The following is an 11,702-nucleotide window of genomic DNA, read 5'->3' as shown; positions in this document are numbered from 1 at the left end:
TAGAGAAACAAGACAAAGCCCAGATCGACAACTTTGACGCGCAGGTAGCGATCGGATCTCTGTATTATGTGAACCTGGCAGCGCCACACGAGGAAACCTTGACGCTCAAGTTCGCCGTCGGGTCAACCCAACAGAAACGAGAGAGAAAACCAACGGCGGTCTTCGGATCTCCTTTTCCGATTTCAGTCGAGCGTGGAAGAAAAATGGGATGGTGAGGAGGGAATTTGGATTGGTTGATGGCGGAAGTTTCGGTCGGGGCGCTGGTGCCGTCCGTGAACAATGGAGAAGCGAGGGCGGGGGGATGCTCGGAGAAGGACACTACCGCCACTGAGAGCAGCGGAGGCGGCAATGTTGGGAACGAAGACAGCAGCAGGTTCATGGGCATTGGTGGCTCGAACAACGGGAAGGGGGTGGAGTTGGACAGGGACTTCTTGTGCCCCATTTGCATGCAGATCATCAAGGACGCCTTCCTCACCTCCTGCGGCCACACCTTCTGCTACATGTGCATCGTCACCCACCTCAACAACAAGAACGACTGCCCCTGCTGCGCCCACTACCTCACCAACAACCACCTCTTCCCCAACTTCCTCCTTAATAAGGTTTTTCCTCCCCGCTTCCGTTTCTTCTTCTCTTCCTTTCTTTTTTCTCTTGATGATCGTTTAGATTGTGTAAATTGGACGTGGCACATGATTCTAGTAAGTGAAAACTGGGGAATTTGATAAGATGGCAACTCCTTTTCATCCGTTTGTCGAGGTTAATGTTCCTAGAGCCTTTTTTTTTATGGTCAGAAAGCAAAGCTTTTAGCGTCCAATTTAGCAAATTGAGTTCCTAAGAAACGTTTTGGCGCAGATTTATACATAACTTAGAAATGACACTTGGAAAGGGTGGGCAATTTAGCTAGGGCAGCAGGTTAGGGTAAATTGGCTACATTAAGATTACCATCTGGAGAGGTTCGTTTGATATCCGAAAACTGCTCGGCAGTTTTGAAACGGGGAAAAGGGCACACATATGTTTGTTAAGAGAAAAGGGATGGGTTAAAATGGCTACTTGGATGGACTTTCTGGGAAATTCCAAGGTGGGGAGGGGCGCTTGCATATATTGATTCATCAGAACAGAGAGTCTGGTTCTTTCTACCGAGCCACAGCCCAAGTCCTCCGTTTAATGAAGCAGGCGCCAGAACAGTGCGTCCATCAGAAAAAAACCTATTGCCTGTTTGTTTCTCATCTCTCACCGGCAAATCCTGGTCCCTTAACGGGCTTCTAAACATCCGAGCTTGAAGCTGCAGAACAAACCCTCCTTTATTAGGTGTAGGAGCGACTTGGAGAAGGGAAAGCTCTGTGGTTTTCGGCAGGACCTTTTGCAGAAATAGAGCAGGGAGCAGGTGTGAACCGCCAAGTTGGGATCAGTAAAAAGGGCTTTTAGTGTGGAATTTCACTGGTTTGATTATGGAGTGTGACGTGTGGGAATCTTTTCTAAAGAGGGAAGCTCCTCATTTTGGGCATGATTTATTTCACATTTCTTATTCTTATCAGGTCCATATCCAAGTTGCTATTCCGATCTTCCCCCTTTGTTCCCATTCCATTAGATTAATCATTCTCATTCAAATCTTTGTCCTTGCACCTTGTTTACTTGATCCGAAAATCTTTCCATATTTCATATGCACATTTGGCTAAATGACGGCTCCCAGAGTAGACTCCACTCGCAGAATCAGATGGAGTTCTGTTCTTCCGTTTCCATCTGTGTTGTCTCATCCAGTACAGTGTCACAAAGAGCGGCAGGCACCAACTAAGAAAAAACAAAGAAAGAAATATAGACAACATACAACAATACACACACACACACACACACACACTCTCTCTCTCTCTCTCTACACTGACTAAAAAAATCTACTTTTGAAGTTAAACAAGATACTCATCAGTACTTAGTGTATTATTTAAACACCAATCCATTGCATATCATATAGCATTAGTGGCTAAACTCACATACTTTGGGTGTACATATGAGAGTTTTGGACGATCTGCTTTTTTCTTCTCAAGACAGTGCATAACTCTCTGCACCTTATCTGATTGTTTGATTTTTTTTCCTAGTTTTCCATTTGGCATTGTGATTCCATCTCCAAGAAAGGTCAAATATGTCATGTTTTGATCAAGAAACATCAGTTTGCTAGCTGTCTGATTTTTGTACAAGCTATCACAGTCACTTAGCATGGATGACCTATCTCAATAAGTCTGATCTTCCTGAGGCTTCTTCTCCAAACGACAGTTGGAAGGATCATCACTTATCAGTCCAAGATGTCCAATGGTTGCCTCTTTCAGTAGAGAATCTTTCTTTTCTTAGTATTCTTTTTATCACTCTCTTGTGACTGCAGTAACTGATGGACCTGGTAGGTAAAAGGAGAGAGTATCTATGTGGTTGCAGATGCCTGCCACCATGTAGACTATTTGGTTGGTAATAATTATATTATCACAGATTTTAGAATGTCAATTTGGATTCTAACTTCAAATTCTTGTTTCTAAATGTTGAAAAAGTAAATTTCTTTACAAAATATGATTTGAACAAGTCTCATACCACGATTACAAGTTATTTTGATTTATCTTTTGACACAAAATGTGACTCATAGAGTTGGATATTGATGAAAAAGAAGCATTGACTTCCTCTTCTATGCCTTGCATCCGAAGGAAAGAACCAAACCTGTACAAATTTGCTTTTAGAGATTGCCTGCTGTATGTAGCCATGTCTATATCATTGTTCTCTACTTTAAGCATTTGCTCTTGACTTTGCTAGTGTTTATTCATTGTTTGGTTATTTAATTGCTTGTATTGTGTGATTTTAGCTTTTGAAGAAGGCATCTGCACGTCAGATAGCAAAAACAGCCTCACCAGTGGAGCACCTACGTCTAGCACTTCAACAGGTTTGTCATGAATTTCTTGATACTAATTACTAAATACTAAATCCAATCTTGTATCTTTTTTGGAGTCCCAGTTGTACCAATTGTACTCCAATATAATGAATGCTTGGCGTGTTTTGGTTCTAAAAACATTACTTGCAAATTAAGAAGCTTTTTCTTTATTTTTCCATATTGTACTGTCTTCAAACCATGGAGTCTGTCCTTTTTCTCACTTGCTAATTGTTTAGTAACAAGAACACTAGGCTTTCCATTAAACTGGTAATTTCTTGTCATTGTTACTTGCATAATGAATTGTCTTGACCAATGCTTTTGAGGTTGTTGAGCTCTTTTCTGTTGGAAAGGGTTCTCGACTATTCAAACCACATCACGGCCTGTGACTCAGCTGGTTCAACTTGGAGATTTGGCTTGGTCATCATAACTTCATTTATTTTATAATATATATGTGCATAATATACAGAGTTACATGTATATCATAGTCACCTGTATCGTTAAAGGTAATTTCTCGGCAAGGGTATTTCTCCGAGAGATTTTTCAAAAGTTGATAAATCTCGGGAGTTTAAAAATTTGAAAAAATATAAATAACAACAAAAAACCTAAGAAAATAATAAGTTTTGTATTATTTTTCTTACAAAAATATAAAGAAACATGTTTTAAAGGTTTTAAAATATAAAAGAAACAAAAAAATAAGAAATGCAAACTTAAAAAAAAACTCAAAAATATCATGATAATTTTTATTTGGATATTTTGAAAATATCGCGATATATTCCCAATATTATCGGCAAACTTGAAATTGCTGATAATATCACGATATATTCAAAATATCCGCGATATTGGTGACAGTGATGTATATGGATATTTAATAATTTATGTAGACTCGGCAGAGTCATGGGAGTTCAATTTTTTTTATGACTACGGCATGTCAGGCTGTGACTTGGCTGAGTTTTGTTTTATTTTCTCGGTTGACCCACTGAATGGGTGATCAGGGTTGACTTGGCTTAGTCAACGAGTCAACCCTGAAGGTTTTAAAAATTTGTCCCTATACCAACTCCACATGTACTAAGGCACATGTGTCTTGATTTTATTTGTATTTGAGCACACTGATTTCTTTTTTTGTCTGTATATGTAGATCAGTTGAGTGATTCATCATCAATAATTTGCTTGCAGCTTTAGTTAGAACCTTTCTGATTCCAATTTATGGCTGTAATCCTAATACTTTCTTTAAAACGGTAAATGCATGTAAATTTCTTGCAAATTTTGGATCTTGCCTTTGTCAAAGAGAAGCGCATCACATCTTTATTCAAGTAAGATCACAAAAAGCTCCCCCTTAGAAGAATAAATACAACATTAATTAATTGCAAGTTTCAAATTCTTAAGAGATGATTGGGGAGGTGTAAAGTCTGATGAGAAGGGTGAATGGGTACCAAGAGTAGATGAGTCATGACCAAGGGAAGATGAGTGGTGGGTGAATCCAGAATTCAACTCAACAACAAACGCGGAGGCACCTGTCTCATTGTGCTAAAAGTTATTTATAAATGCCTGGTACCCAAATGCTTCAAACATTACCTTTTTGGTAGATTTCTCCATTAAACATTGTGTTGGGATATAATTTGCGCTAATGCGAGATTGAGATCTCTTTTTTTAAAACTTTTTTTGTTTAATAAAAATATAACATCTCAATAAAATAAGAATAAAAAACTTTTATGAGAAAACAATCAAAGTATTTCAACATGGAGCCACCTTTCATGAATGATTTTCAGCATGGCCACTCTAGGGTTCTTGCTTCAAGCTATTTAAAGATTTTAAAAGATGGCTTATTCTGCACCAATTTGCGCAAAAACAATTTGGGATTTCTTTAATTGATATGCTTTACCTCAACATAATGTGAGGTATTCATGTTTTATGGCATCAATAATTTTAGCTTGAGTTTTTGAATGCTTTCAAAAATTACAAGTTTGTATGATCTTAGACAGGGTGATGACTTGTCAGTCAAGGAGCTTGATGGTCTCTTATCACTTCTTGTGGAGAAGAAGAAAAAGATGGAGCAAGAAGAAGCTGAAACAAACATGCAAATATTGCTTGATTTTTTGCAGTGTCTTAGGAAGCAAAAGCTTGAGGAGCTGAATGAGGTTTTTTTGTTGTATTTCTGTTTTGATGTAGCAGCTTATTTGATTAAACCAATGCTGTTCCTTTTATCAAGTCTTCCTCCTCATTGTTTAGTTACTGCTGAATTATTGGTTTCTTCTTCAGAGGGATGAATATGGATTTCTTTTCTTAGTTTAGTAAAACAAGAAATAGATTTTAGCTTACACCTGAGCAAAGGACATCTTATTCAGCCTTCAAACTGTATGATGCCATGTATACTACTGAATTTCAATCTTCATGATTTGCAAACCATTGCTGGGATGTTACTTCAATTCCTTATTGCACTGGAAACGTTCAAGATGTGGCTGTTCTGTTGTTGTTGTTGTTGTTTTATGATGAGGAACCCTCACTGAGAACCAGGTCACTTAATGGGCCTTCCCCCCCCCCCCCCCCCCCACACACACACACAGGTGGGAAGTTAGTAAGGAGTTTGATTTACTTAACCATCTCCAGGCCTAATATTACCTTTGTTGTGCATGCAGTGAGCCAGTTTATGAGTGCAACTAAATCAACTCACTTGGCAGTTGTACTGAGAATGATTAGATATATTAAGAGCACAATGCGTTATGCACTATTTTTTCCTGCTTCATTTGCATTAGAGGTGAAAGTATATTGTGTGGGAAGTTAGTAGGGAGTTTGATTTACTTAACCATCTCCAGGCCTAATATTACCTTTGTTGTGCATGCTGTGAGCCAGTTTATGAGTGCACCTAAATCAACTCACTTGGCAGTTGTACTGAGAATGATTAAATATATAAAGAGCACAATGCGTTATGCACTATTTTTTCCTGCTTCATTTGCATTAGAGCTGAAAGTATATTGTGATGCCAACTTTGAGGGAGTTATCCCATGGTCAGCATTCTACTACTAGATTTTGTATATTCTTTGGAGACTCCTTAATATATTGGAAGAGTAAAAGACAACAAAGAGTTGCTTTGTCCACAACGGAAGCCGAGTATTGCGCTATGACCCAAGTCACAAGAGAGATTACATGGTTAAGATGGTTATTGCAGGATATGGGAGTTGTTGTGGAGAAATCTTCTACTTTGTATTGTGACAATCAAAGTGTTATTCATATTGCAAAAAATCTGGAATTTCATGAGAGAACCAAACACATTGAGATAGATTTTTCATTTCACTCGTAGAGCCTATTTGGAAGGAATCATATCGTTGTCATACATTGGAATCACTAGTTAGATAGCAGATTGCTTCACTAAGAATTTTCCCTTAACGACATTCCAACCATTTCTTTTCAAGCTTGAGATGATTATGTTCTCATCACCTCAAGCTTGAGGGGGAGTGTTAAGGAATGTAATATCTAATATGTATCTTACCAATATGTGTATGCTACCTTCTTTATGTTGTACATATGTTTATTGTAGAGGGGTATTTTTGCACCATAGCCCTAGGCATTATAGTCAACCATTTTCGTCTTCTTATGTAACCCTAAAGGGACATCTCCTTTTATGTTGTAGCCTCTCATTCTTTTGAATCCAATGAAGTAATAGTGTTCATCTTCCCTTTTGTGGTTCTTCTTTCAAATTTCTTCTTGAAGCCCTTGCACTCCCATTGCTGCTAAAATGTATGATGCCACAAATAAACATGCTAAATTCTAGTTATTTCCAGAATGTGCTTTTGTCTTATCGGTTTTTAATACTAATCATTATCTTACACCACTTATGTTTTTACTTCACAGGTACAAACTGATCTCCAATACATTAAGGAGGATATAAATGCCGTGGAGCACCATCGGATGGAATTATACCGAGCCAGGGAGCACATGCTTGATGATCCCATGTCTAGAACAAATTGGCCATCTTCTGTAAGAAAGCCTGGAAGTATTACTACCATCAATGCACGAAGTTGCCAAGATGGATCAGGCTCTGCAAGTTTTCACAACAAGAAAGTTGATTCTAAGTTTCAAGGAATTTCTCAAGTACTTCAGAAAAAGGTTTCTTTTAATGGATCAGATTCCCAAAATGTTGCCCAATCTGGACTTTCAGTTGCTAGGAGAAGGCGAGTTAATGCACAGGTTGGTTATCAAAGTTGTTTCACTTCTCTTTGCCTTTAAAAGGGAAGAGAATTCCAGTTAGAAGTGTTGGCTGTCCAGGTCATACCAATCATATATACTGAAGTGATGTTTGGGATTGTAATGTCCTTAACATTTCATAGTAGAGAAAATTCAATCTTGCTGCTATTTAATGCCTTTATCTTCTATGGTGTCTGAAAGAATGAAAGTGTCACCATATAGATGGTTTAAACAATCATCTGAATCTGTTGAATCAAATTGCAGGCATGATTTAACATAAAGAAACAAGTTAATTGTATCCACATAAGGAAACAAAATAATTCTAGTTATGGTCTCTGAATCGAAAAATTTGCAATAGGCTGACTAGATGAATTTCACTAATGGGAGGCTGTGAATCAGATAAACTCAGACTGTTGCCTATGTAGTCAAAAGTCCCGACTAGGCACCAACTAGTCTGCCTAGTGGGTCTAGGCATAAGTAAAACACCCAGCTTTGCAATTCCTAGGTGGGCACTTTAAAAGGTATCAATTTTGCGGACTAGGCACTGACTAAGGCGCCTAGTCGGCGACTAAGCTGCCCTTGCCTAGGCACGAGGACATTTTAGTCATTTATTATTCTTATATATTCTATTAGTTTTTTGTATATATATAATTATATATATGTGTGTGTATTTGTTCTATGAAATGATGAAAACATGCTTAGTTATTATATATATATATATATAATTATATATATAGTAACTAGAATATGAGAACTGGAAATATGTGCATTTCCAACACTTGTTTTTGCAAATCCAACTATGTGGATGTGCTTAGCATGGTGAATTTGCTAGGAATCAGCCATTGGATCATGTATTTTCGATGAAAAAATGTGATTTTTGAATGTTTGAATATTTATGAAGATTATGAGCCATTGATTTTAAGACCTTAAAAAAATCACGATTATGCATCAAAATTGGATGATTCAAGAGCAGGTTCTTGTAAAACCAAGCATGTAGATCACATCCGTACGGTTAGATTTAAGAGAAAAGAACAAAAAATCCATGAAAATAGTGGTTCACACATTAGTTCTCATATTTCCAGTTCTTATATTATAGTGATTTTATATATATGTGTGTGTGTGTGTGTGTGTTACTTTGCTTTTTGGATTTTTTTTTTGTAAAACATTGAAAGCATGCACAGTTAATTTTAATTGATTATGTTTCTTATATATGTGTTACTTTGTTTTTTATGTATATATGTTATTTATATATGTATGTGTTATTGTACTTCTGTGAAAGGCTGAAAGCATATATATGTGTGTGTGTACAATTATATATGTATATTCTAGTTAAGTATATTAATATATTTTGTGAAAGCATGTGTAATTTTGTACTTGTGTAATGAAAACATCTTATTAATAAAATAATTAAACATATTTTAATGTATATTTTGTATACTTTTTTATATTTTAATCGGGGTACCGACTAGTCCCGCCTAGTTCTCAACTAATTTTTTTAGGGGCCTACCGACTAGGCACTGCCTAGCGCTTTTGACTACATAGATGCCAACTTCTGCCCATTTTTCAAATTAACATAGATTAGGTATATTCTTCAGAATTCATTAAGCAAACCTTCATGCAGATCCACAATTTTGTGCTTAAAATATGCCATAAAGGTCAACCCAATTTTTACCCCTGTGCAGCAAATTAGTCAGGTCATCGCCAATTTTGGAAATATTTTTAGTATTTTGGTTAAGCAAGGCTGTTTAAGTGATTTCATACATATTTATCTTTGGAAACTATATTTTTTTCTTTTTCTTTGTACAAGTATACAATATTTGTTCATCAGTTTAAAGCTAGGGGCCAAGTGGATGCCCTGTAAAATAGTTTTGATCTCCACTTTGTGATATATAGCAGGTAAAATTATTTTTTATCTTCACTTTGGTAGCTTCATTTTTTGTTTCATTCTGGGCTTTTTGTGATGCCTTCCTTCAGTTGGTAGCTTCATTTCGATTTATTTCTTATGATGTCTTTACACTTTCTTTATTTTAAAGCAACCTTTTTCATCTTTTCTATAAGGCTCTTCCCTCATTTTTTCCTTTTGGTCCAGTAACATGTCCACAAACTCATGAGCATTGCCTCGTTAGTGCCTAACACCTAATCCACATAATTTTAAGAAATTATTATGGCTTATAGTCACTTCAAGCTCAGCAACAAGCTTATGTGGAAGAAAACTGAAGAGCTCAGCATAAAGAATAATTTTGACCTTTGTTAGAATATGTTGAATTGTATGTGTATTTGTACATATATGTATATATATACATATATACATATGTATATGTATATATTTCTGTTCATGTAAACTGAAATACCCATTAAGGGTATTTCGGTCATTTCACGTATGTAATAGGTGTCAGCCTAGTAGAGGCTGATTGTCCTTTTATTTCTTTTTTATTGTTTACATAATATAGCTGTTGGGGCAGCAGCCCAACTGGTCGTTGGGCTGCCCCACTACCTCTCCATTGTACTATGTCACATAGGTGCGGCATTCTCTCTCTCTCTCTCTCTCTCTCTCTCTCTCTATATATATATATATATATATATATATATATATATATATATATATATATATAACCCGCACCCTATTGGGCGAATCCCTATGACATAGCCATTGTATTATAAATAGGGGTTCTCCCCTTTGTATTTCTTAGTGCTTTCTTAAGCATTTTATAATCAAGTTTTATATTTTTATTTTTTGTGTTGGCCCTTAGTGGCTATTGTGTGCATGTGTCATGCTATTGAGTTTATTATCACTTTGTGATTGTATTATCCCTTTGTGGATTAGTGCATGAGCACTTCTTTTATATTCTCATTGACCCTTATTGGGTTCTCTATTGTATTTCCACTTGTTTCATTACAGAATGTTCACAAGTGTATAGACTAATCATATATATGTTTGTATTAAGAACAATTTAGTTCTATCATGTATGTATTGCATCTTTTAAATTTGTTTTTAGCCAGCAGACATTGGGATCTGTGTACACCTGTTTGAATATTTAAGTTGGAAGGAACAAGTTTCTTTTATTTCTTTTTCTTTTTCCCCCCATTTTGAAGGGAACAATATTTGTTAAGGTAACAAGCAACATGAACAATATGGAAAAACAAATATAATGAGCTGATGAGACATCACATGCTTCCAAAGAAAAAGATGAATCGAGGTACAAAGCATAAATGCCGACATTATTAAGGGGCTTCCAAACTAAAACCAAGCCAAGGAGACCGAATTCACCAGGAACCTTCCCAAATTCAACACTTGTGTGCACATAACAAGTTTTAGAATAGTTGTCATTGCATGACAAAACTAAACTTATAGAAATCAAAATAATAAACTATTGATCACAATATTGGTAAGTTCATGCTTTTTCAGAAAAGAAGATAAAAGAAAATGAAAAGCATTGGTTAGACTATGATTACAGTCTTCCAAATCACATATGTTGTCACAACATCGTCATTGTCTCCTACACTGTTTGTTTGATGAATACTGTTTCTCTCTTTATTTCTGTCTAAAACTAAGACAAATTGGTTGTGAAACAAACCAAGGTGCTTGCTGCTTGGCTTGCATTAAGCTCATTTGGGCTTGTCAATTGGTCTGCACGAGCTTAGCCTCAAGAAACTTATTTAGCATAAATCAGCCAAGCATGAGCAAAGGGTTTTCTACAAAGTGTGGCTCATGTTGGCTAGTTAAAACAAATATATGTATTCTTTTATGTATCTTTATGTCAAAAACCATGTGGTAGTTCAGTTGGTTGAGCTTTCGGGAAGTATTTAACATTGACTTTGTTGTGATGCCTTCTCTGTCCTTCAACTGGTTTTTGTGCCATCTTATTGATGGCAGTAGATTCTTCTTCTATGTTACCGCGGCATGGCACTTAGGGTGCCGTACCTGTGTCGACATGGGTACTGGTACCTGGACACGACATTTGCCGTGTCCTATATTATATTATATTATATTATATATTTTCAATATATAATATATATATTTTCAGTATATATTTAGACGTGTCCCCATACCCACATTTTTTGGAATTGCAGTGCCATACCCTCCATACCCGTACCTGTACCCATACCCAGGTGACAGTTCTTCTTTTGTTTCATTTTTATATCATTTTTCTTTTGTAGATGTAGTAGCTAGAAGAATTTATGTCATACCAAGACTTCCATAAACTTGGCATGGTAAGTTTGTTTATATTATTCCTAAATTAACTTATGCATTTTCTTAAGTTTTTTTACATGAAGCATATTTTTTTAATTTGCACCCAAAAGAAGCACTTTATTGTGTTCGTGTCCATCTGTTCTATTGTTACGGAATTGGTTTGGTAAAATGTGGCATTGAACTTGAAAGTATATCCAACTTGTCATCTTTTTCTGCTCATTGTGTTTGTGTTTTGTATAGTTCAACGATTTGCAAGAGTGTTACCTTCAAAAGAGGCGCACAACATCTAACCAATCTGTTAAACAAGAAAGGGATTGTAATAGCATAAACAGAGAAGGGTACCATGCAGGTCTTGAAGATTTCCAATCTGTACTTACAACCTTTACTCGATACAGGTGATGATTAGCAAAATATATTAATGATTTTTGTAGC

General features: G+C 36.2%; 1 protein-coding gene across 1 annotated transcript in view; it reads left to right on the top strand.

The window, feature by feature from the left end:
- LOC149848160 (E3 ubiquitin-protein ligase COP1-like) overlaps positions 1 to 11,702 on the top strand; it is a 29,990-nt gene continuing 18,288 nt past the window's right edge. The window contains exons 1-5 of the mRNA XM_089980024.1: positions 1 to 599; positions 2,834 to 2,911; positions 4,879 to 5,034; positions 6,746 to 7,081; positions 11,511 to 11,665. Coding sequence (XP_089836150.1) covers positions 237 to 599; positions 2,834 to 2,911; positions 4,879 to 5,034; positions 6,746 to 7,081; positions 11,511 to 11,665 — 1,088 coding nt within the window. The 5' untranslated portion in view covers positions 1 to 236. The remainder of the gene's footprint in view (positions 600 to 2,833; positions 2,912 to 4,878; positions 5,035 to 6,745; positions 7,082 to 11,510; positions 11,666 to 11,702) is intronic.

The sequence above is a fragment of the Nuphar pumila genome, chromosome 1, assembly GCF_984573655.1.
Source record: "Nuphar pumila chromosome 1, dmNupPumi1.hap1.1, whole genome shotgun sequence".
NCBI classification, from domain to species: Eukaryota; Viridiplantae; Streptophyta; class Magnoliopsida; order Nymphaeales; family Nymphaeaceae; genus Nuphar; species Nuphar pumila.
The sequence above is the reverse complement of the archived record's forward strand: the minus strand, read 5'-3'. Positions and strand labels throughout refer to the sequence as shown.